The following is a 23,390-nucleotide window of genomic DNA, read 5'->3' on the forward strand; positions in this document are numbered from 1 at the left end:
CCAGCCGTGACACTCTCGACCCCCCCCCCTTTCCTCCAAAAACCCTCCCCCACTGCCGTCGCGTACCTGTGCTGACGGGGGACCCCAACCTCCGACAACCGAAGTCCTCTGCTTGAGGAATAATCTGATCAAGTTTCTGTGCGTGCGTCTGATGTCAGACGCACGCACAGAACCTTGATCAGATTCAGGAAGCAAAGAACGCTGGCGCAGACAAGAAGGGGACTTCGGCTGTCGGGGGTTGGGGTCCCCCTTCAGCACAGGTACACGACAGCGGTGGCAGGGGAGGGTTTCGCCGGAAAGGGGGGGTCGAGAGGGTCGCGGCAGGGGGGTCCAGGTGTCAGTAACGCGGAGGGGGGGTGGAGTCTGGAACTCGGTGGGAGGGGTGTGAGGAGGCCTTGAACTGGAAGGAAGGAAGGGAGGGAAGGAGGGGGGCGTGACTCCCGCAAGGGACAGAGCGAGACAGCGAGAGAGGGTTGGGGAATTACCTTGCTAGCGCCCGTTTCATTTCCTACCGAAACGGGCCTTTTTTACTAGTAACATAATAAATGGCAGCAGATACCAATCTGCCCATTTGACTTTTGCTTTGGGTAGAAAAGCGTGTCAGTTTCCAGGCTTAAACCAATATCGTCTCCAATCTTCCTCTTTGTTATTTTTAACAAATCTCTTAACCTTATTCTTACCGTTGTCCTCTAAATCTGTTCTCAGCATGTTTAAATTTGACTTGGCCTCCATTGCTTCTTCCAGGAAATTATTTCAAACCTTGTCTTTATTATTATCTTTTTTTATTATTCTTTGTCCAGACTGCCTCCTATTTACTGCCACTGAGCTATGTAGTAATCTAGATAGCTGCCAAAATAGTGAGACAGTTGTCCAAAATGTTCATCTACCCCTGATCGCCACTGATGACTCCTCTATGCAGGTTAGTCAGCTTCTTTTTTTTTTTTTTTCAAGCGCAGTACAGCCATCCTGCCATTTTGTCCTTTGGCTTGTATTCTCCGCTGGTTGGCCCTCTAACATTCCATATCTATCTTCAACGCTTCTCTGATAGTAATAATCTATGTCTTTTGGCGTGATTTAATAATCTATGCTTACTGTTAACCTTTTATTGTTAGTCAGTGCTGTTTATTGCTTGTAAGCCACATGGAACCTGAGCCAGTTTGAGATAATGTGAGGTATAAATATAAATAAATATGTCTGACTGAGTAACCATTGACACCCTCTCCTGTTTCTTCTAGTTGTTATCTTACACATATCTTATTTCTTGTGTGTCTCCAGCACATGTTTAAATTGTCATTCTGTACCTCATTCTTTACACTCTTAAGTTGAAAATGTTGAGTGGAAGATCAGTAAACTGATCAGTGCAGCGTACATGATGACATGATCTGAGCTTTGCTGTTCAGTCACTATCCCTGCACCTTCTCTCCTCCTAGCAGCCCTGGCTGTGTGTGTGAAGTGTGAATCTGGGACACAAACTTCTCTCTCTCTGCACATCCCAGACTGAGAATCTGCTTGACATCTCTTGTTCTCTTGACTTATCAACATTTTTATCTTGTTTCAGATGTTGGTAGTTGTGTCTGAAGTTATTGTTAAAATTAACCAAACAGATGGGGGTTGGGGAGGGGTGGGATTATACCTTATTGTGTATAGTATTAGTTGTTCGGTGAATAATGGGAGGAGTTGTGGACTGTATGTATCCCGCATCTGGCTATAAGAGTACAAACCCTCCATGACTGATTGTCCTTTTATTTTTAGGATGAGCAAGTGGGGGGGGGGGGGGGGGGGAGAGGGATTGTTATTTTGTTTGTATAAAAGTGAACTTTATTTGAAGAAATGTTGTACACGTTTTCTGTGCGTAATAAAAATGTTTAAACTTAAAGTTAACTAGATAGTTTTGTTCAGGGGTTGGTATATTTAGGGCACTAGGTCAACAGTAAAGGTCTAAGCTATATAGAATCAATTCTGGCATGCTTAAGGATTAATTCTAACCTGATGGACCCTTTGAGCAGGAGTACGATGAAGAATGGGCAAAGAAAATTCAAAGTGAGAAGTTTCGCTGGCACAACTCTCAGTGGCTAGAGATGGTAGAGAGTCGGCAGATGGATGAGAGTGAGCAGTTCTTGTATGGTGATGATCCCATTGAGCCCTACATCCATGAAGGGGACATTCTGGAGCGGCCAGACCTCTTCTATAATGCTGGTAAGACTTAGATTTTAAGCCTTTGTGAGCAGGGAAATAACCTACTGTGCCTATATGTAACTTAACTTGAGTAATCGGTTTTAAAATCCAGTCTGAATCTATCACAGATCTTATTATCATTTTCATACCTCCTCTCACAACTATAATAGTAAAAAAGCTGCTGTTGAACTTTTGCAGAAATTTACGCTAAACAAAAGGGGGTAATTTTGTAAAGACTTTTCCTCCTGGAAAGCCTGTTTTACACACAAAAAAACGTTTTTTTTTAAATTGTGCGTTGGTGTAAGAGCATAAAAAGTAGGTGCTTGGCAAGAGTGCAGCTGCTTTTATGTGATCTCTGCAGACCATAATTTGGATGGAACAGATACGTAGGAAAAGGATCTAAGGTCATAGTTGGTTATACATTGAAACCTTCTGCTCAGTGTGCAGCGGCAGCTAAGAAAGCAAATAGAATGTTAGGAATTATTAGGAAAGGAATGGAAAACAAAAATGAGAATGTTACAATGCTTTTGTATCGTTCATGTTACAACCATACCTCGAATACTGTGTGTAGTTCTGATCACTGCATCTCAAAAAAAGATATAGCAGAATTAGAAAAGATGCAGAGAAGGAAAATGAAAGTGACAAAGCAGATGGGACAACTTCTGTATGAGGAAACTTAAAGAGACTTAGAGGCCTTTAGCTTGGAGAAGAAGTGGCGATAGGGAGATGAGATGGAGGCCTATATGGCTGCCGACTAGGAGGACATGGGAGCTACCAGCTCCACGGACAAATTTGGAACTTGGTCAGAACAGGCTAGATTGGACCTAGCCCGGGCATGCACTCAGGTGGTGATCGACCGACACCTAACTCCAACCAAAGATTTCCAGACAGGATCCAGAAAAAAGGAAGGTTGGTGTCACCGGCAAACCTCCTCGAGCACGCTGCAGGAAGGGGGAGACCCGACATCGGACCAGTGCTAAGCGACACTAACAGACCCCCAGGACGTTGGAGGTACAGCTGTACATAGGCTACCTCCATGGTACAGCAAAGAGAGGGAGCAATGTACACACAAAAGTCCAAAACAGCAAAAGAAAGCACCAAGAGCCTTCAAAATAGGGACACAAATGCTTTAATCATACTCCATTGGAGAACAATCTTCAAAAAATGACCTGACACGGACCGTGTTGCAGTGCACAGCGCCTGCGTCAGGGTCGCAGAATTAGCGGGAGCAATATTCAGCAGCAATGTTTGCTCAACAAGAGTTGTGAAAAGTATATACAGCGGCAGTATTTGCTCTTCTGCACATATACTCAAATGAAAACGTTCTCCCTCAATGTTAGGGTCCAGTGAGTTAACAGGTTATAAAATCATGCATCTCAATAGAGCCAAAAAGAAAGGAGGAGGGGTCACCTTTATATACAAAGCCTCCTTCACAGTAAAGCCTATTGCAGAACACAGATTTGCAGCAATTGAAATTCTAGCATGCAGAATCACAAATGAAACACTATCTGGTCCATTATGCTGCATATTCTTTTACTGCCCCCCTGAAAGCTGGGCTAATGCTCAAGACGACTTCATAGACTTCTTATCAAACACCTGCACAAACTTCACAGATGTCCTTCTCCTAGGAGATATCAACCTGCACCTAGAGGATCTTCATGACCCTAATACTACAGACTTAATCACCTTCCTTAACCAATGGAGCTTCAAACCACCGTGCCACATCATCGCTCACCAAAGGCCATCATCTAGATATACTAGCTTACAGGCTGTCAACAAATAACCATATCCTAGCGAATCATAATTGGGAAGAAGTGCTATGGTTAGTCCACAGCAAACTGACACTCACCCTTCAGTGGAAAGAAAACAGCAAGAAACGGGAACAAAAAACGCCACACAAAACTAGAGGGAAGGTGGACAACAATAATTTCTGGTCAACGGCACAGAATAAAGAAACAGAAATAATACCTAATACCACTCATTTCCTGAGTAACTGGGATGAATTAAGCAAAAATACACTAAGCAAAATAGCACCACTCAAAATAAAAATAAGAAGCAAAAAAACAGTCCCGCCCCTGGTTCAAGGATGAACTACTAGAGATGAAAAACCTCTGCAGGAAACTGTAACGAAGCTGGGCTAAAAACAGAACTGAATAAAATTACTTGGAGAAAAGCTCTAAGAATGTACAAACACAACATAAAGAAACTAAAGCAGAATTCTACAACACATATGTACACCCAGAAAAGATCAACACAAAAAAAGTATATGAACTCATGAACAACCGGCTAAACACCCAAAACCTACTGACATCAAATGAATCGTCGCCAACAGCAGAGGAGCTCACACAACACTTTGAACGAAAAATAACAAAAATAAGATCAACCCTTGCTGCACCACAGACATCCCTCACAGAATTCTTAGATGAATACGAAACCAACAATGATCATATCCAGGCAGACAGAATCTGGTCATTCTTTAAAATACCAACAATCAAACTAGTCAAAACAATGTTAACAAAGTATGCACGTGCTAAATGCCAACTAGACAGCTGCCTGAACTATATGATGAAGAATCCACCGGGATTGGTTCATCCAACGCTACACAGTACACATAGAATACATGTTCATGAACGGTCATTTCCCCATGGATAAGGGTAACATACTCACCCCAATCCCTAAAAACACCACAAACAAGATCAATGATATCTCAAACTACAGACCAGTGGCTTCAATTTCACTATTGACCAAATCAATGGAGGGTCTAGTAGCACAACAGTTAACAGAATATTTGTTGCAATTGTCACCACTCCACAACTCCCAATCAGGGTTCAGACCACTACATAGCACGGAGACCGTCATAACCTCACTAATAACAAAATTCAGAAAACTGATATGCCAAGGCCAGAAAATACCACTACAACAATTTGATATGTTGAATGCCTTCGATGTAGTAGACCACCACAATTGATCTTGTTTTTCATCCGTTTGGATACAGAAAGTGAAAGTGCCTTGTTGCTTTGTAGCTTTTACTATATGAGATGTGGGGTAAGGAATAATATATTGTAGGGGAATATATTTGAGTTATTCCCCAAGTTTCCCACCTCATCACTGTGACCCCTGATGCAGGTGCTAGTCACCGAAACACGGCCCGTGTCGGGTCTTTTTGTCAAGGCTCATTCATTAAAGAACTGTGTTCCATTTTTAAAGGCCCGTGGTGCTGTATTTTTGTTTGGACTTTAGTTTGTACTTCGTTCCCTCTCTTTTGTTATATTCTTGAGAATGAGATCATATATAGTAAAAATGGCCAACCAACTTTCAGCCCTCTAGATCCCAGAATTGTGGAGTGCCACAAGGCTCACCAATATCACCTATACTATTTAATGTTATGATGGCACCACTCAGAAAGAAACTGGAGAACATAATATCACAGAGATATCAGAAAGGGTAAAAAAAGATATGGACCTCATGGAAGGCTGGGCCAACACATTTAAACTCAATCAAAACAGAGACAAAACCAAATTACTGGTACTATCCAGCCTGCACAATGCCAATTCTTAGCAAAATCTCACAATCAACCAAACAGCATACCCTATTGAACAACAATTAAAAATACTAGGAATCATTCTCGATAAACACCTATCTCTTGAGTTTCAGCAGTGACATCAAAGTTTCAAAACTCTATGGAAACTGAGAAGGATAAGAGACTATTTTCCCAGACATGCATTCCGTCTTATATTTCAGTCACAGCTAGACTATTGCTACACAGCGTGCGTTGGATGCAAAGATAATGTACTAAAATCTCTGCAGACCGTCCAAAACATGATGGCAGCAAGACTTATATTCAAAAATTCAAAATAGAAGAGAGTAACTCCACTGCTTATATTGCTACACTGGTTCCCAATCAAAGCTAGACTATTCTTTAAAGCTAGCACTTTAATCTTTAAAATACTGTTTGGCATGTCTCCTGACTACATGTTAAACCTGATTGAGCTATCATCAAGAAACACAAGCCCAGAAACCAGGAGTTACCTATTACTTCACCTACCCAACTGCAGAAACATCACATACAAATCCATCTGCACTGGTGGATTCAGCTACCTGGGCTCCAAGTGGTGGAACTCAATTCCCAAGGTCATAAGAAGCATCAACAATTACCTCCAATTCAGAAAAGAACTAAGAACTTACCTTTTCAAGAAAGTTTATGGTTAATCTCATATGCAGAAATGTTCCACAGTATATGTAATCGAATACTAATACTGTAATCCCTTAATAATTGTAAGCCACATTGAACCAAAACTTGTTTTTGAATAATTGTGGGATATAAGAATAAATACTGTTTCCAAAAATACAAGGACATGGGGGCACACAATGAAACTACTAAGTGTTAAATTTTAAAAAATCAGAGAAAATATTTCTTCACTCGACGTGTAATTAAACTGTGGAATTTGTTGCTAGAGAATGTGGTAAAAGCAGTTAGCTTAGTAGGATTTAAAAAAGGCTTGCATAATTAACTAAAAGAAAAGTCCATAAGCCATTATTAAAATGGACTTGGGAAAATCCATTTCTTATATATAGGGTAACCAACATAAAATCTGTTTCACTCTTTTGAGATTCTGCCAGGTACTTGTGACCTGAATTGGCCACTGTTGAAAACAGGACACTGGACTTGATGGACCTTTGGTCTGTCCCAGTATGCCGGCACTTACATTCTTATGTCTTTAATGCGTATGTATTGTGCACACACACATTTACATCTGTTTCATAATAGGTATAAATTTGTGTGTCAGCATTTTTGCACTATTAGAATTGGTTCTAGTAACCTATTTTATTTTGTGCTTATGTTACCTTTATAAAATATTTCTGTAAGGTCCAAATAGCTATTTTTCAATGTGGGGAATTTAAATGTAGCACCTTTAAATTCTGTTATTGCATTGGGATAGGCTAAAGAAACCTTGTCTTTACCCATGATAACTTCTTAATTTGGTGGACCTTCAGAAGGTGAATATGTTATTGAACTATCTTAATACTAAGATGTCTCTTTCACCACATACCGTCATCAGTCCTTGTTATCCTAAAAATTATCTTCATTTGGGGTAAATATTCAGCTTGTGGTTGTCAGTGTTTATTGGGCCTCTGCCATCATTATGCCTAGGTATTCAATGCCAGGACATGTCAAGGCACCAACATTGAATATCCAGGTTTATGCGGCCAGGTATTTGTTTATTTGTTTGTTGCATAATATCCAACATTTTCCCACCTATTTGTAGGCTCAATGTGGCTTACATAGTACCGGAGAGGCGTTTGCAGACTCTGGTGTAAACAGATACAAAGTGATGTTGTGGTAAGATAAAGTTCATGTGGTACAGTCACATTAGGGAATCGTACAACGGAAGAGTTGTGTTATGTCCGTTATGTACTTTAGTTTTGTTGTGTTGCAGAGATCAGGCATTTATGTTGGATTGGTAGGGTATAGCCTTTTTAAACAGGTTAGTTTTTTCCTGACGTTTAGGTGGTCGTACGTAGTTTTCAAGGCTTTTGGTAATGCTTTCCACAGTTGTGTGCTTATGTAGGAGAAACTAGATGCGTAAGTTGATTTGTATTTGAGTCCTTTGCAGCTTGGGTAGTGCAGATTTAGGTACGTTCATGTTGATTTGGATGTGTTTCTAGTTGGTAGGTCGATCAAGTCTGTCATGTAACCCGGGGCTTCACCGTAGATAAATTTGTGAACCAGAGTGCAGATTTTGAAAGCAATGCGTTCTTTGATTTGAAGCCAGTGTAGTTTTTCATGGAGGGGTTTTGCGCTTTCAAATTGCGTTTTTCTGAAGATGAGCCTAGCTGCTGTGTTTTGAGCTGTCTGAAGTTTCTTTAATGTTTGTTCATTTATTTATCTGGAAACGTGTGATAGTCAGCACTTAACCACCTAAGTGAAATCAGATAAAGATAGGACTATTTATTTATTTATTTATAGCATTTATATCCCACATTTTCCCACCCGCGGGCAGGCCCAATGTGGCTTACAACAGTAAAGGGCTGAAAAAGGCATATATTAATTTGGCATAAACAATCAAGTACATGGAAGTAGGAGTGATCAATATATATTTTACTATACTATATTAGTAGTATTTGTACTATATTTGATGCGGTCCAATTTGTTCAGCTAACTTAGGGGCCCTGCAGTAGTTCTGCCTCAAGGGTGTGCCATTTCCAGCAGCACTAACCCGGCAGTTATTGGGCAACGCCATGCGCTTCCTGGTTACCGCCGGAGCCCTTACCATAAGTGCTGTACTCCCCCCCCCCCCCCCCCCCCCCCCCCGCATGGCTATACAGTAAATCTTACCGCATGGCCATTTTCTTTCAGGAACTTTTTACCCGCTGCAGTAAAAAGGGCCTTGATGTGCTGAAAATATGTCCCCCACCACTACCGCAGGACCCTTTTCCCACAGCTTAGTAAAAGGACACCTTAGGTAGTTAAGTGCTGAATATTGGCATTTAACAGCATAAATGTGACTCTCTCCCCAGACCACCCATAAAATAGCTAATATTAGGTTTAGCGGTTAGTGCCACAGTTTATCAGCGGATAGCTCCACACAAGCAATTTAACTGGCCAGGAGCCTTTCCTGGCTAGTTAAATCACTTTGCTTATTGATCCCATTTATCTTCAAATATTGGTTAATATGACTATTCTTTTAATAATTTCTATAACACAAAATTTACCCTTGAAATATTCCAAAGGACCAGTTGGATGTCAAGATAGTTCACTAAGATATTCACCTCCTGATAGTCCACCAAAAAAAGATGTTAACTTGGGTGAAGAAACTTTTTTAAATTCTGTTGTTGCACTGTGATATGTTCTGGGTGTTGCTTTTATAAAACAAGCACTTTTTGGAGTTCTTTCTTAGGCATCTTGTTATAAAATTACCCCAATATGTATACTCACATAACCATGTTTATCAAAAGTATGTAGACAAAATCATTATATGAGTGCTAGCTTTTTTGAAACAAAAAAAAAAGGATTTGTGACATAATTATTGGCCCTCCCAAATTTTGCTGTATTAAAATGCATTGGGTGCTAAAATGTGTGTGTCTCAGAATGCTTTGGGGGGCTCTGTGGTGTTTGTCTGCCATTCATGGACATACTCCACTGGTCCAGTGGTGGTTGCCACTTGAAGGCTATGGGACCCTGTGGTCTTTGGATAAGTATCTGTGGCACTTCTGTTATATCAAATATTTTGAGCTGCAACAGTGAGTAGAGGAAACAGGCTCTGGGGTCACTGCTCATGGTGCATAAACTTAGATGTGATGCCAAGCTATGGCTTGGCTGCCAACGGCAGCACTGGAAGAACAAACAGAGTGAGGTCAGAAGAGAAAGTCAGCAGGGAGCACAGGAGACGCTCCTGCTGCTTCTGTCAGTGTTGAAGGCCTGAGTAAATGTGGCTGTTTTGTCAAAAGCCTAAGGTTGCTGTGGAGATATGGTGCCTATAAATTTGCATCAGGAAGGAGAGGAGAAAACAGTATCTCCGATCTGACCAAGTAGAAGGCCCCTGCACATTTCAGTGTGAGCCTTCTGACCTAAGCATACTTCTCTCCCCCTCAGATTAGGAAGAGTGGAGAGGAGGATGAGTGTGCCTGGGACCAATTGGGGAGGGGCTTAAGGTACTTGTACGTAAGTCAGATTGGCTTGGAGGGAGGAGGGGGGCAGAATGATAACTGTGCCTGGATCACATTGGGGAGCAATGTTCCTTTTAAGCTGGGCAGGCACGCACTTGTTTTGGAACCCTTGTACAACTTTATTTAACTCCCTTGCAGGGCTTCAGTCACTGCATTTGTCACTGGTGGTTACTGTTTCCAGAGTCAAATGGAGTTACGAGCCCCAACTAAGCTCTGTACCAAAGCACCTTGGGCCCTCCAGCTATGCCAACAGCAAGAAAAGTGTACTGCTGTCCACAAGGTCAATCTCTTAGGCCCTTCTCTCTTCCCTGTTGCTCAGCTCAACATATTTTCAGCAGGCTGGGAATGGCAACACCCCACCCTCTTCAGTGAGGAGGCTTCCAGTATGGTTTTCCCCCTCGGGGAACTAGCATAGGTCCCTAGGACGCCCCCTGGCTACCAAGATGGGTATTTAATTTATTTATTTATTTATAGCATTTATACCCCGCTCTTTCCCGCTCGATAGTAGGCTCAGTGTGGCTTGCAATGTATAGGTACAGAGTATCACATGGATAACACAATTTGAGGGTACAAAGTATCAAAGAGGTAATACAATGTATGGGTAAAAAGTGTCACTTAGATAATACAGTTGTGTAGAGAAGGGTAAAAGGAAGAGATGTGGGGGAAGGATTGAGATATGTTTAATGTTAGTGGTGTGGGTCAGAGTCATAACTTAAGTTGGGTTGTTTGGATAGGCTTGTTTGAAGAGGTATGTTTTCAGCAGCTTTCGGAAGCTTAGAAGTTCGGTTGTAGTTCGGATGAATCTTGGTATGGCGTTCCAGAGTTGATTGCCTAAAACTGAGAAGTTGGATGCATAGTAGGTTTTGTATTTGAGACCTTTGCAATTAGGCAGGTGAAGATTGAGATATGTTCGCGAGGATTTGGACCTTTTCCTGGCTGGAAGATCGATTAGGTTGGTCATGTAACTTGGAGATTCTCCGTGGAGGATCTTGTGGATCAGTATGTGGACTTTGAAGTGTATTCGTTCTTTAATGGGGAGCCAGTGGAGTTTTTCCCAGAGAGGTGTTGCACTTTTGAATCGTGATTTACCAAAAATGAGTCTGGCTGCCGTGTTTTGGGCGGTTTGGAGTATTTTTAGAATGTGGGCTTTGCAACCCATGGAGATACTATTGCAGTAGTCAGCATGGGTGAGTACTGTTGATTGAACCAGATTGCGGAATGTTTTTGGGGGGAGGAATGGTTTTACTCTTTTCAATACCCACATCATGTTGAACATCTTCTTCGTGATTGCTTTTGCATGAGTTTCTAGAGTTAGATGGTTGTCTAATGTTACTCCTAGGATTTTCAAGTTGTCAGATATTGGAATTGTGATGTCTGGGGTGATTAGGGTGGTTGGGAGTGGATTGGAGTGTCTTGAAGAGAGGATTAAGCATTGAGTTTTTTCTTTATTCAGTTTCATTTTAAAGGCATTGGCCCAGGAGGCTAGGATGTTCATGCCAGTGAATACTTTGTCAGAGATTTCAGCAAGGTTGGAATGAAAAGGGATGAATATGGTGACGTCATCAGCATAAATGAAAGGGTTTAGGCCAGCATTGGATAGGGATTTAGCAAGAGGGATCATCAGAATGTTGAAAAGGATCTGGGATAGAGGCGATCCTTGAGGGACTCCACATTGTGTGGTCCATGCAGATGATATTGATGAGGTTGATTTGACTTGGTATGTTCTGGTGGTGATGAAGCTTTTTATCCATTTAATGATGTTTCCGCCTATCCCTAGTTTGTCCAGAAGTTTTGTAAGGATATTGTGGTCTACCATGTCAAATGCACTTGATAGATCGAACTGCAGAAGAAGTATGTTGTTGCCAAATGAGATTTCCTGTTTGAACTTGGATATTAAGGTGAGTAGTACTGTTTCAGTACTGTGTGCAGGTCGAAAACCCGATTGTGACTCATGAAGTATGGAGAATTTTTGTATGAATTCGTTGAGTTGGGAGGTCACTCGATTTTCCATTATTTTGGTTAGGAGAGGGATGGAGGCCACAGGTCGATAGTTAGTGATGTCTTTCGCTGGTTTTTTGGGGTTTTTTGGTAATGGTGTGAGTAGAATATTGCCGTGTTCGGAGGGGAAGGAGCCTTGTTGAAGTAGGAAATTTAAGTGGGTGGTAAGGTCCGTGATGAATCGAGCTGGGGCATTTTTTATTAGATAATTGGGGGATGGGTCAGGTGACAGTGAGATTTGGAGAGTTTGGATAATGCTGTGGAGATTTCCTTCATAGTGAGGGGGGTGAAGTTTGTCCAGGAGCGGTCTGCCGGGATCTCTTCTGGGTTGGGGTCCAGTTCGTCTAGGAAAGTATCAATGTTTGCGTTGTCATGTGGAATTGAGTTGCATAGATTAATGATTTTGTCGTTGAAATGTTTGGCCAGTTGGTCAGCGGATGGGCAGTTTGAGGGTGAAGTTGTAACTGGGGTCATGTTGATAAGGTTCTTTATGATTTGGTATGTTTTTTTATGTCTGTTTCGGTGGCTGTGATTTGTTTTGTATAGTATGTTCTTTTGGCTCGTTTAATGTCGTTCTTGTATTTCTTTTGTGTTTGTTTCCACACATTCAGGGTAAGATCATCTTTTGATTTGTTCTGGTTTGTTGGTTTTAGTTGTTTTAGTTCCTCGTTGAACCATGGTGAGGGTTTTTTCTTTGTGCGTAGAGTTTTGGAGTGTAGTGGGGCGATTTCATCCAGAGTGAGTTTGCATCTGTGTTCCCATTGTGTGAGAAAGTGGTTTGAGTTTGGATCAGTTGACCAGTCGTTATCGTAGATTTGTTGCCAGAAGGTTTCCTTGTCAATTCGTCCTCTGGTTTGGATTGTTATAGGGTCAGGTGGTTTGGATTGGTCTTTTTTCCGCCATTGTATGTAGAGGGTTCCTTTGTGATGGTCTGACCAGGGGGAAGCTGTCCAGCTAATATTTGATGATATGAAGGTTTGGTCTGTTGAGTATCTGTGTGTAATGATGTGGAGTGAGTGTCCCTTAGTATGAGTTGGTACTGTTGGAGGAAGGTTGAATTTGCATAGTTGGAGGAAATCTATGCATTCCCGAGTGTGGGCAGAATTGGAATCTTCTAGATGTAGGTTTAGGTCTCCTATTAGTAGTATGTTGGAGTTGTTGACGCATGTATTTGATATAAAGTCCATGAATGTGGTTTGATTTTGGTTCCAGTTGGGAGGTCTGTAGAACAGTATACAGGTTAGGTGTTCGTGTAGTGTGTATTTATTTAACACATTTATACCCCACATTTTCCCACTTAGTTGCAGGCTCAATGTGTATCTCTCCCCCCCCCCCCCCCCCCCCCCCAATCTACCTTCTTGTTGGTGGGAGTCTTATTCCTAAGGGCCATTCTACTAGATCACTGCCCTCTAGAGGAAGTCTTTGGAAGGGCTGGCTTCTCTTCCACTAAGGCAGCACCACTCCAGGTTTTTGAGCTGGTGCTGTCAGTGCCTTCTGGGACATGTAGTAGGCTTTTCTCCCACTCTTGTGACAAGTCCTGGCTATTACCTTGTCACATTATGTGACGGAAAAGCCATTGTAGTATGTGTGAGTGTGTATAACTGAACACAGAGGCAGAGAAGAGAGAAATGAAGAAACATCAATGATAAATATAGGGAAGGAAAGAACAAAAACAGGAGGAGAGAAAAGTGGAAAGGAGACCCTGGAAAAGAATGTAAAGAACAGCAACAGGAGGAAAGTAGAAAAAAGATTGGGACCAATGTGATATAACAACTAAAATATCCACACAAAAAGAGTAGAAAGGAATCATTTCATTTTATTTTTAGTGATGGGAATATTCATTTATTATATCTTTGTGTTATGCTTAGTATGAGAGGAAATATATTTATTTCTCTTTCTCCAAGGGTTTGAAGCAGGAGACAGATGCTGGAGAGAAGGATAGATGGAAGGGGTGGAAGAGCAAAGGAAGAGGATGCTGGGGGAATAAGGGCAACAGATGATGGGGGTGGGGGAGGGAGGCAGAAGGAGGTGGATGCTAGAATGGGACAAGGATGCAAGAGGATGGATGGATGCTGTAGGGGTAAACAGACAACAGGGCAGTTGCTGGGGAAAACAGAAATGGTGAGCTGTCAATGGCAAGGGATAAGAATAGGATTGGAGGCATTATACCCCGGATTCTATATATGGTGCCTAGATTCCGTTCGGAGATACGCACATAACTTAATTGGCATAACAAGGTAATGTGCTTAAATTTAGGTGCTACAATATTGGCTAAGTGAATTCTATACACTGTGCCTAAATCATATAGAATACACTTAATTCTGCGTGGATTTTTTTAGGCGCCATATATAGAATCTGGCCCTACATAGATGAAGGCTGATGTTGAGATGGAGGAACAGAGGAAAGAGGTAGAAACAATGGGAATCAAAAAATGGGAGACAAAAGGAATTGAAGATTAGAAAAGAGGAAAATGAAGAAGATGAGTAGAGTAGATGAAAGCTGAAAGAAGCTATTGAGAAGAAATGGTAAGGAACAGAAAAGTAATGAAAGCTGAGAAGAGGATTGAGGAGAAAGGAAATGAGAGAGAATTAACCCATTAGTGCCCAACGTTCCCATATGGGAGCTTATTATGGGAACATTGGGCACTAATGGGTTAACTTGGGTCTTCTGGTGGTGGGCTGGTGGCTTGTAGGGGATATCTACTCATATCATGGGAAAAATTAAATGAAACATGCGAGGAGCAGGATAGACAGAAAGTGCCTGAGTTATGGGCAGCTAACATCCAGAAAAGGTTTTAGGTATGCTCAAGTGGTTGGGCAGAACGAAGGAAGCATGAAAGTGCTCAGTTCATTTGCAGGCTGGGTGGAGAGTAAATGTGCAGGATAGAGGTGATGGAGTTGGGTTTGGGAAAGGCTTCTGTGGAATTTGCAGCAGTGTCAGCTAGTTTTCTTTCTTTCTTTCTTTCTTTCTTTCTTTCTTTTGTATTGAACTTTTAATTAGAACCATTCAAAACGTTTACATCATTAACTGGATATATACAGAAACATACCAGGTGTCAACTAGTTTTAATATATCTTGTGCTCTAAAAATAAACTGTTTCCAGGGCCAATAATTACTCTAAACCAATTTTGCACGCAGAAGGGTAGCACTCATATGAAGAGCCCTATCAGCACATCCTTTGGTAATTCGGATTGTGTGAGTATGTTTCTATTTTTGCATAACTGCCACTATAGCCTCCTTCCTTCTTTACTTTTATGCTAAAGGATGCTGGTTGCTTGGATAGTGGGCTAATAGCTAAACAGTTGGGATTTGTAGCAGTGATGGCTATAAAAGTAGTGATATCAACGGATAAAATAAGACCATTCCATTAACTTTTCTAATATGTTCCCTTATCTCTCTGCCCTTTTTTTTTATTATTTATTATTTTTTTTTTATAGAGGGTCTGATTCCTTCTGATGGAGCTGTGAGCCCAGATTTCTACCATGATTACCATCTGCAGAATGGTGACCTAATAGGACAGCATCCTTTCACCAGCAGGTAAATCTTTCCATTAAAATCCTTCATTTCCGAGCAGTTTGTGAACTGGTTACAGTAACTTTCACCTTCATGCTTAAGATGTGGACTAATTTACCAGCTCTGGATTACAAAGGACGTGTTCTTAATGACACAGTGTATTGGATCACCCCAACAAGTTATACTCATGGACCTGTGCGATGCAGTCAGAGGGAAGAAACTGTTAACACCTTTCCAGTTAGAGACGACTACTACTACTTCTTTTCATTTCTAAAGTGCTATTAGAGCAGGGGTGTCCAACCTCTGTCCTCAAGGGCTGCAGTCTAGTCGAATTTTCAGGATTTCCCCAATGAATATGCATGAGATCTATTTGCATGCACTGCCTCCATTGTATGCAAAAAAACTGATGTATATTCATTATGGAAATCCTAAAAATCTGAGCTGGCATACGCAAACTGAACACACACAAATAAGGGACAATCCCTGCTCAACAGAGCTCACAAACTGTTCAAGACAGACGAACAGGACAAATTAGATTAGGGAGTTTGATTTATTATGGGAATGATTAAAACAACATGGGTATTAAACAGGCAAATAAGGAGTAAAGATTTAAAAGCAACTTCAAAAAGGTGGGCTTTTAGCCTAGATTTGAATAGTCAGAGACAGAGCATGATGTACCAACTCAGGAAGTTTGTTCCAGGCATATTGTGCAGCATTGTAGCCTATACGTTAACCGCTCTGGGAGGCCCAATCATAGGAACCAACTTTTCAAAATTATTGGGGGTGCTAAGCCCAGTGGAAATAACCCCTCCCTGGACACATACAAGGAATTTTCTCAATATTGGGGGTGCTCAAGCATCTACAGTACCCACATAGCTGGTTCCTATGGGCCCAAGCATAGGTCATTACAGTAGTCCAACTGTGATGTTAGAATGAATAACTCATAAAAAATTTTAAATCAAGAATGGACAAAGCCTTCTTAACGATCTTAATTTCAGGAAGGCATGACGGACAATCTGAGTTTGAGACTCTGAACCAAAAACAGAATCTAGTTTTATTAGTAATTTATTATTCTGTAAATTTGTAAGTTGTCTAGTCCAGGCTTTTATTTGAAAAATGTAGACTAGGAAGCTCATTTTCAAAGCACACAGGCTTACAAAGTTATATAGGTTACTATGTAACTTTGTAAGTCCATGTGCTTTGAAATGAGCACCTATATGTTAGTAAATTAACACTCTTATAATACCCTTCAAACTTTTACATACAAAAAAAATGCAATATACCTAATAGACCATGGGCCTTGTTTCTCAACCATTACAAAGGAACTAAATCCTCCATCAACCCTCTCTGTAAATTGGATGCAACCCAACAAATTCACCTTGGTCTGCTCCATGGCATTTGATCTTGTTTCTGTGTGAATTATTATTTATTGGCATTCAACTATGGAATGCATTACCTAAAACTGTGAGAATTATTCATGATCATCTGAATTTCAGAAAATCTCTTAAGACCAGTTTATTTGGAAAGGCTTACCCTAATGGACCCGTCTTACATCCATAATTCCTGGAATACAACTTATTTATGGACCTCATGGATTCTATTACCATCCCCCTCTTTTCCCTTGCCCCTTGTAATTACTATCCTTCCTATTCACCTTAATATACTTCGCTTGTTTGTTTACCAGATTGGCGATTGCCTTTACAGTCTGATGTAAGCCACATTGAGCCTGCCAGTGGGTGGGAAAATGTGGGATATAAATGTTATAAATAAATAAATAAATTGATTGAGCTGGAAAAACTAAGCCACTAGGATGAGTTACTGAAAGAGTCTTGTTCCACTGGTACTGGCTTTCCAACAACTACCTAATCTTGAGTTTAAAAAAACATTGTAAAAAGTAAGCTTCTGACAAATTCAGAAAGAAGAGAATGACACAAGACCTTACAAATATACCACACTGCACAGCGCATCAGTACCTATCATAGGACTCCCATGATTTCCGACAGGGGAAAGACGTCCAACAAGATAAGACGTAGTATATATTATTCATTGCAGAAAATTGATGAATGATTCTACATTAGGGAACCAGACCAGATATCAAAAGTAAAAATCAACTCTCATAAATGTAAGATCCCTATGCCAAAATGTAGACTGAGGTGACACCTCTGTGAGGGAGCATTCTTTGGCAACAAATCACTGCACCAATGACTTTATGAGAAGGATACTGAAAATAATCCAAGAACATAAGACTTTTGAAGTTAAAATGATCGGAACTGGCACAAAAGGATGTAACAAGGATCTGGGCTTTCTGACTCATTATGAGCTATTAAGCCCTTTCAAAAAGCTATAGGGCTGGGGAGGGGAGAAGTACTGGAGGTATGATCACCCATCAACCTCCCCTTCATGACCCTCTGTTTCCCCTTCAGTCTGTCATTGGAATGGTTTCTATCATTCTCTTTCTTTCAGTAATGATATTTTTTGCTCTTTCTGTTCTTACTGACAAAAAGGGGGGATGTTTATTAAATTAATACAATGTAAAGGTATCATCTTTAAATATGCCATTTTGAGTGTACACTGACTTATGTCCCACAAGAAAGGTGGTATATATCAAATAAAAACAAAGGAGTTGATATTCAAAGCTAGTTAATTGGATAAGAGAGCCTCTTGCACGGTTAATTGACACTGAGGGAACCCAAAGGGGTATATTCAGCAGCACTGACCTGGACAGTGCCTCTTTATATCCCCTCTAACCGCTAAAGCTGGAGTCGGAGAGGAGTCGGCATTTAACCAGCTAAGTGCCAATATTCAGTCCTTAACCGGTTAAGTTAACTTTCAAAATAGGACCACATAAACAGCAGTCCTGTCTTTGGCCAGTTTAACTTAACCAGTTAAGTGTCCACACAAATCGGGATATTTAATATTGGTAGCCAGATGTGGCCTGACATCAAATATCCAGACATAGTTTTGGTTGACCGTCACTTTCTGAATATTGACCCTAATCATAAATAATGTTAAAATTTGTGTGTGTATTTGTCAGCTTTTAATTCTCTGCGTTTGTTAACCTTGATTTTTCTGCATTTAAGTGGACTCCTCAGCAACCACATTACTGAGATGACCAAAAGGCTTTTTAAACTGACTTGCATTAATCTGTTTAAGAGTCTGCAGAATATTTAAATCTATGAAGAGAGGAAAACAAATGAGAACCAAACCTCTTGAAAGAGAGGTTTCAAGGAGGCTTTTGGTTTCAGGAACCAATAAAAAGAATGTTATTTCTCTTTCTTTAAAACGTGATAAAGCTGCTTACAGCAGTATCCGAGACAAAAAAAAAATCACAAGGAAATATAATAATGTTCGAAACAAGACAGATCCAAACCACTGGAGTTGCTCTGACAGCTCATAAAGCCGAGAGCAGTTTTTAACTGGGCTCTGCTTTACATTGGCAGAGTGCGTTTTCCTTGCAGGAAGTAGCCAGAGGGTTTCATTGCTTTCCAGACTGGCTTTGATCTGCCCGCTCTGTCACTTCTCCAGTTACACAGCCTTAAATCTGCACAGTTAATGAGAAGAAAATTTCCTCCTTTGTCACTGATCACATGCTGTTAGAAGCCAAACCACAGCCAACGGAGCCTGGCAAGACTGAACTACGAGGTCCAAAACGTATTTCAGTTGCTTTCGTTTAGTTGTGCTTCCAGTGCATTTTAACATGCTTTTCTTTTTCCTTTTGTGTTTAAATGACCTGCTTTATTAATACAAGTGACTGCATGAAATATTTAAGGCTGTAATAAACTAAACTATGTGTTTTGCATAGTTTGGAGGTGGTGTCAAACTGAGATTTTAGAATGAAAACTACGGTTAAGGCTTCTTCAAAATGAATTTATGGCACTGCATTTAGTGTGGTGAACAACATTAAAAGGGGATTTTTTGAAGCTTTTTCCACATGTAACGCCTGTTTTATGCACAGTAAAGGGCTTTTATACAATTGCACATGCACAGAGTGTGCTTGCTTTTACCTGAATTCTGGGTACTCTCGGTAGTATGGCTTGAGGAAAGGAGGAGTTGTAATGTACATTCATATTTTCTAAAGTACACAGGTACATGCCTACATGTATTCCTTTTTCTTTACATTTTTACATCCAAATGTGTGCTTGGACATTTGCACACTAGGGAGACTGATTCTGGGAGCCAGTTTTATAAAGGCTACATAGGTTCTGATGTGCCTTTATAAGTTAGGCTTAAGATAAGCGCATTATTGGACTTTTTAGAAATTACTCCCTGGCTGTTGGAATGTAGAAGTAGCCTAATGGTTAGAGCAATGGGCTGAAAACCAGCAAAGCCCAGTTCAAATCCCACCGACACTGTTTGTGACCTTGGGCAAGTCACTTAACCCTCCATGCCTCAGTTACAAAACTTAGACTGTAAGTCCTCCAGAGAACAGAAATACTTTGCATACTTGAATATTACTGAAAAGGCATGCAATAAATCCAAATAAAATGAAACTGTGCTGCACTCATTATTTAAAGACTGGCAGAATAACTATTATGACTAGTTTGTTCATTCTCTTCAAACCATCACACCAGTCCAGTAGCGCAGGCCCTGGCCTACTTGCCTTTCCCATTCATCCCATCTACCATGCACAAACCTAAACCTAGTGACCCTAGCACAATCAGTCTGTTCTTTGGTGAGGATTATGCAACTATTTTTTTTTTTTTACTTTATTGGGGAGATGTCTACTGTTAAACTACATATAGGGCTTGTGGCTAGCATGAACTATTCCCCAGAGAATGGATTCAGGGTGATTGCATTGTACTGCTTTCATGGTTTTCCCCATGAAAGACCATAAATAATCATTATAGTGAAATGTTTGCTTTCTTAGCATTCTTGGCAGTCAGTAGTGGCACAAGGACCCAAAAGGCTGTCAGCAAAAGAGGCCATAAAAGTAAGGAACACTAACAGATAAGTCCTGTGTGTGAAAATGGACTGCATTGCACTTCTTCAACATTCCTCTATACTGACAGACTTTACGTATTTCTCTGCTGAGCTTTTGACCTGTTTTTAAACGTGGCTGCTTAAACAGGACTCGAAAGCTCAAAAGTGTTCTTTGAATGAAGGACCATCTACAGGAGGAAGCTGAAGCCATCTTACCAAAGGCCTTCTTTTTACATTCATTTTCTGACAGATTCTTCTTCAATACAATGGTAAAGATCTGTCTCTTCCTTTAATTCTGTTCTTTCCTCTGCTCTGGATACTCTCACTCCTCTTATTCCCCGTTCCGTAAGTCATAACAAACTCCAGCCTTGGCTGACCTCTAGAATCCACTACCTATGTTCCTGTGCCCGATTTGCTGAATGCCTTTGGCTAAAATCCCATGCCCATGCTGTCTTCATACAGTTCAAATTCTTGCTGACCTCCTTCCAGTTTGTTCTTTCACTTGCCAAACAAGACTACTACATCCATTTGATAAACTGTCTTGGCTCAAACCCTTGACATCTCTTTGCTACACTGAACTCTCTACTCAAAATGCCTTCACCTCCAGCTCCCCCCCCCCCCCCCCCCCCCCCCCACCACCACTTCACTTTCTTCCCAGACTATGGCTGAGTACTTCCATGACAAGGTTCACAAGATTAACCTTTAGTTATCAACCAATTCACCTCCACCTTTCTTTCCCCCAGCCCATTCTGTCAACCCTCCTTCAACCCCTGCCCCACCTTCTCCAAAATCATTGAAGAGGAAACGGCACATTTTCTTTCCTCCTCCAAACTGACTACCTGTTCCTCTGATTCTATTCCCACCCATCTACTCAGTCCTGTCTTGAATCTTGTTGACTTTTTTGACTGGGAGACCAAAGAACTGGATTAAGGACATGTGCTAGATGTGATCTACTTGGATTTCAGCAAAGCCTTTGATACGGTCCCTCACAGAAGACTGATGAATAAGCTAATAGGACTGAATTTAGGACCCAAAGTGGTGAACTGGATTGGAACCTGGTTGACCAATAGGCGGCAGAGGGTGGTGATAAATGGAATCTGCTCGGAGGAAAATAAGGTGAGTAGTGGAATGCCTCAGGGGTTGGTACTGGGGCCGAATCTGTTAAATATATTTGTGAGAGACATTGCTGACAGGTTAGAAGGAAAAGTTTGCCTTTTAGCAGATGATATGAAGATAACCAATAGAGTGGATACCCTGGAGGGAATAGAAACCATGAGAAGAAATCTCCAAATGTTAGAAAAATGGTCAACAGTCTGGCAGTTAAAATTTAACTCTAAGGTACCAAATTAAATCTGGTTTCTAAATGGTGATAAAATATTACTATATTACTAACTTTTGAGAACGAAGTGGAGTTACAAGCTGAATAAGGAAAGGTTGATGAGAACGAAGTGGAGTTATAAGTTGAATATGGAAAGATCTGACACATTGGGATTGCAAGCACAAGAATTTGATTTTGGATCCTTCTCCCTCAAGCACTGAGTGACATCAGTTTGGAAGCACCTGCTCTGCAGTTAAGTCAAGAATTTATTTGACAATTTGAAATCTGTGACTGATTTAGAACTGACTTTAGTAATTAGGCAGGCAGGGCGGGACTCAGTGCAATGATGGTTGGAGAAATGTATTATAGAGGAGGTGAATCCTATAGCACATAATGCACTTGGTCTGAGCACTTTATTTATATAAAAATAAATTAATATCTAGTATTTTAAGTTAGAACATAAGCAGTTTCTTGATATAGTAATAGTTAAAATGTAATGCCAAAAAATTCAGAGTGATGCACTTGTGGTGCAGAAATCAAAAAGAGATATACCAGATAGGAGGGAAGAGATTGGTAAGCTTGGGTCAGGAGAGGGATCTTCGGGTGATTTATTTATTTATTTATAGCATTTATACCCCGCTCTTTACCGCTCGATAGCAGGTTCAGTGCGACTTACAAGGTATGGTACAGAACATCACAGAGATAAAACAAAGTATGGTACAACGTATCACAAAGGTAAACCAGTTATAGAGAGTAGGATAATAGGACGAGACGTGGGGGAGAGGATTGGAGTATGGGTGGTGCTAGTGGTGTGGATTAGGTTCGAGATTTAAGTTGGGTTGTTGGGGTAGGCTTGTTTGAAGAGGTAAGTTTTCAGCAGCTTTCGGAAAGGTAGATGTTCATTGGTTGTTCGGATGTGTCGAGGTATTGTGTTCCAGAGTTTGCTGCCTGTAACGGAGAAATTGGATACGTAGTAGGTTTTGTATTTGAGGCCTTTGCAATTGGGAAGATGAAGATTGAGATATGTTCGAGAAGATTTGGACCCGTTCCTGGCTGGTAGGTCGATCAAGTCGGCCATGTAGCTTGGAGATTCGCCATGGAGGATCTTGGTGGATCATTGTGTGGGCTTTGAAGTTTATGCGTTCTTTGATATGGAGCCAGTGAAGTTTTTCATGTAGTGGTGGTGCACTTTCAAATCGTGATTTGCCAAAAATGAGTCTGGCTGCTGTGTTTTGGGCGGTTTGGAGTTTTTTCATGATTTGGGCTTTGCAACCGATGAAGATGCTGTTGCAGTAGTCGGCATGGGTGAGTACTGTGGATTGTACTAGATTGCGGAAAGTTTTCTGTGGGAGGAATGGTTTTACTCTTTTCAGTACCCACATGATGGTGTCTTCTGAAGATCTCAAGGTGATGAAACAGTGCGACAAAGCGGTTGCCGCAGCCAGAAGGATGCTAGGCTGCATAGAGAGGGGTATAACCAGCAGGAGATGTTGATGCCCCTGTTCAAGTCATTGGTGAGACCCCACTTGGAGTATTGTGTTATCTTGCTAAGGATGTAAAATGACTTGAAGCGGTTCAGAGAAAAGCGACGAAAATGTTAGGGGGTTTACATAGCAAGACGTACATGGAGAGACGTGAAGGGGCATAATTGAATGGGGAACGACCATCTCTAAGGGCGCCTATCTCTAAGGACGTCGCGGCGAAGGGGCGGGGAAACCCGTATTATCGAAACAAGATGAGCGTCCAACGTTCGTTCCGATAATATGGTTGGGGACGCCCAAATCTCAACATTTAGGTC

At 41.0% G+C, this 23,390-nt stretch overlaps 1 protein-coding gene across 1 annotated transcript in view; it reads left to right on the top strand.

Annotated features, from left to right (window-relative positions):
* The window catches only part of KIFAP3 (kinesin associated protein 3), a 249,844-nt gene that overhangs the window by 202,578 nt on the left and 23,876 nt on the right, over positions 1-23,390 (top strand). Inside the window, exons 18-19 of the mRNA XM_030206053.1 lie at positions 2,007-2,196; positions 15,279-15,378. Coding sequence (XP_030061913.1) covers positions 2,007-2,196; positions 15,279-15,378 — 290 coding nt within the window. The remainder of the gene's footprint in view (positions 1-2,006; positions 2,197-15,278; positions 15,379-23,390) is intronic.

The sequence above is a fragment of the Microcaecilia unicolor genome, chromosome 6 (genome assembly GCF_901765095.1).
Source record: "Microcaecilia unicolor chromosome 6, aMicUni1.1, whole genome shotgun sequence".
In the NCBI taxonomy this organism is placed as follows: Eukaryota; Metazoa; Chordata; class Amphibia; order Gymnophiona; family Siphonopidae; genus Microcaecilia; species Microcaecilia unicolor.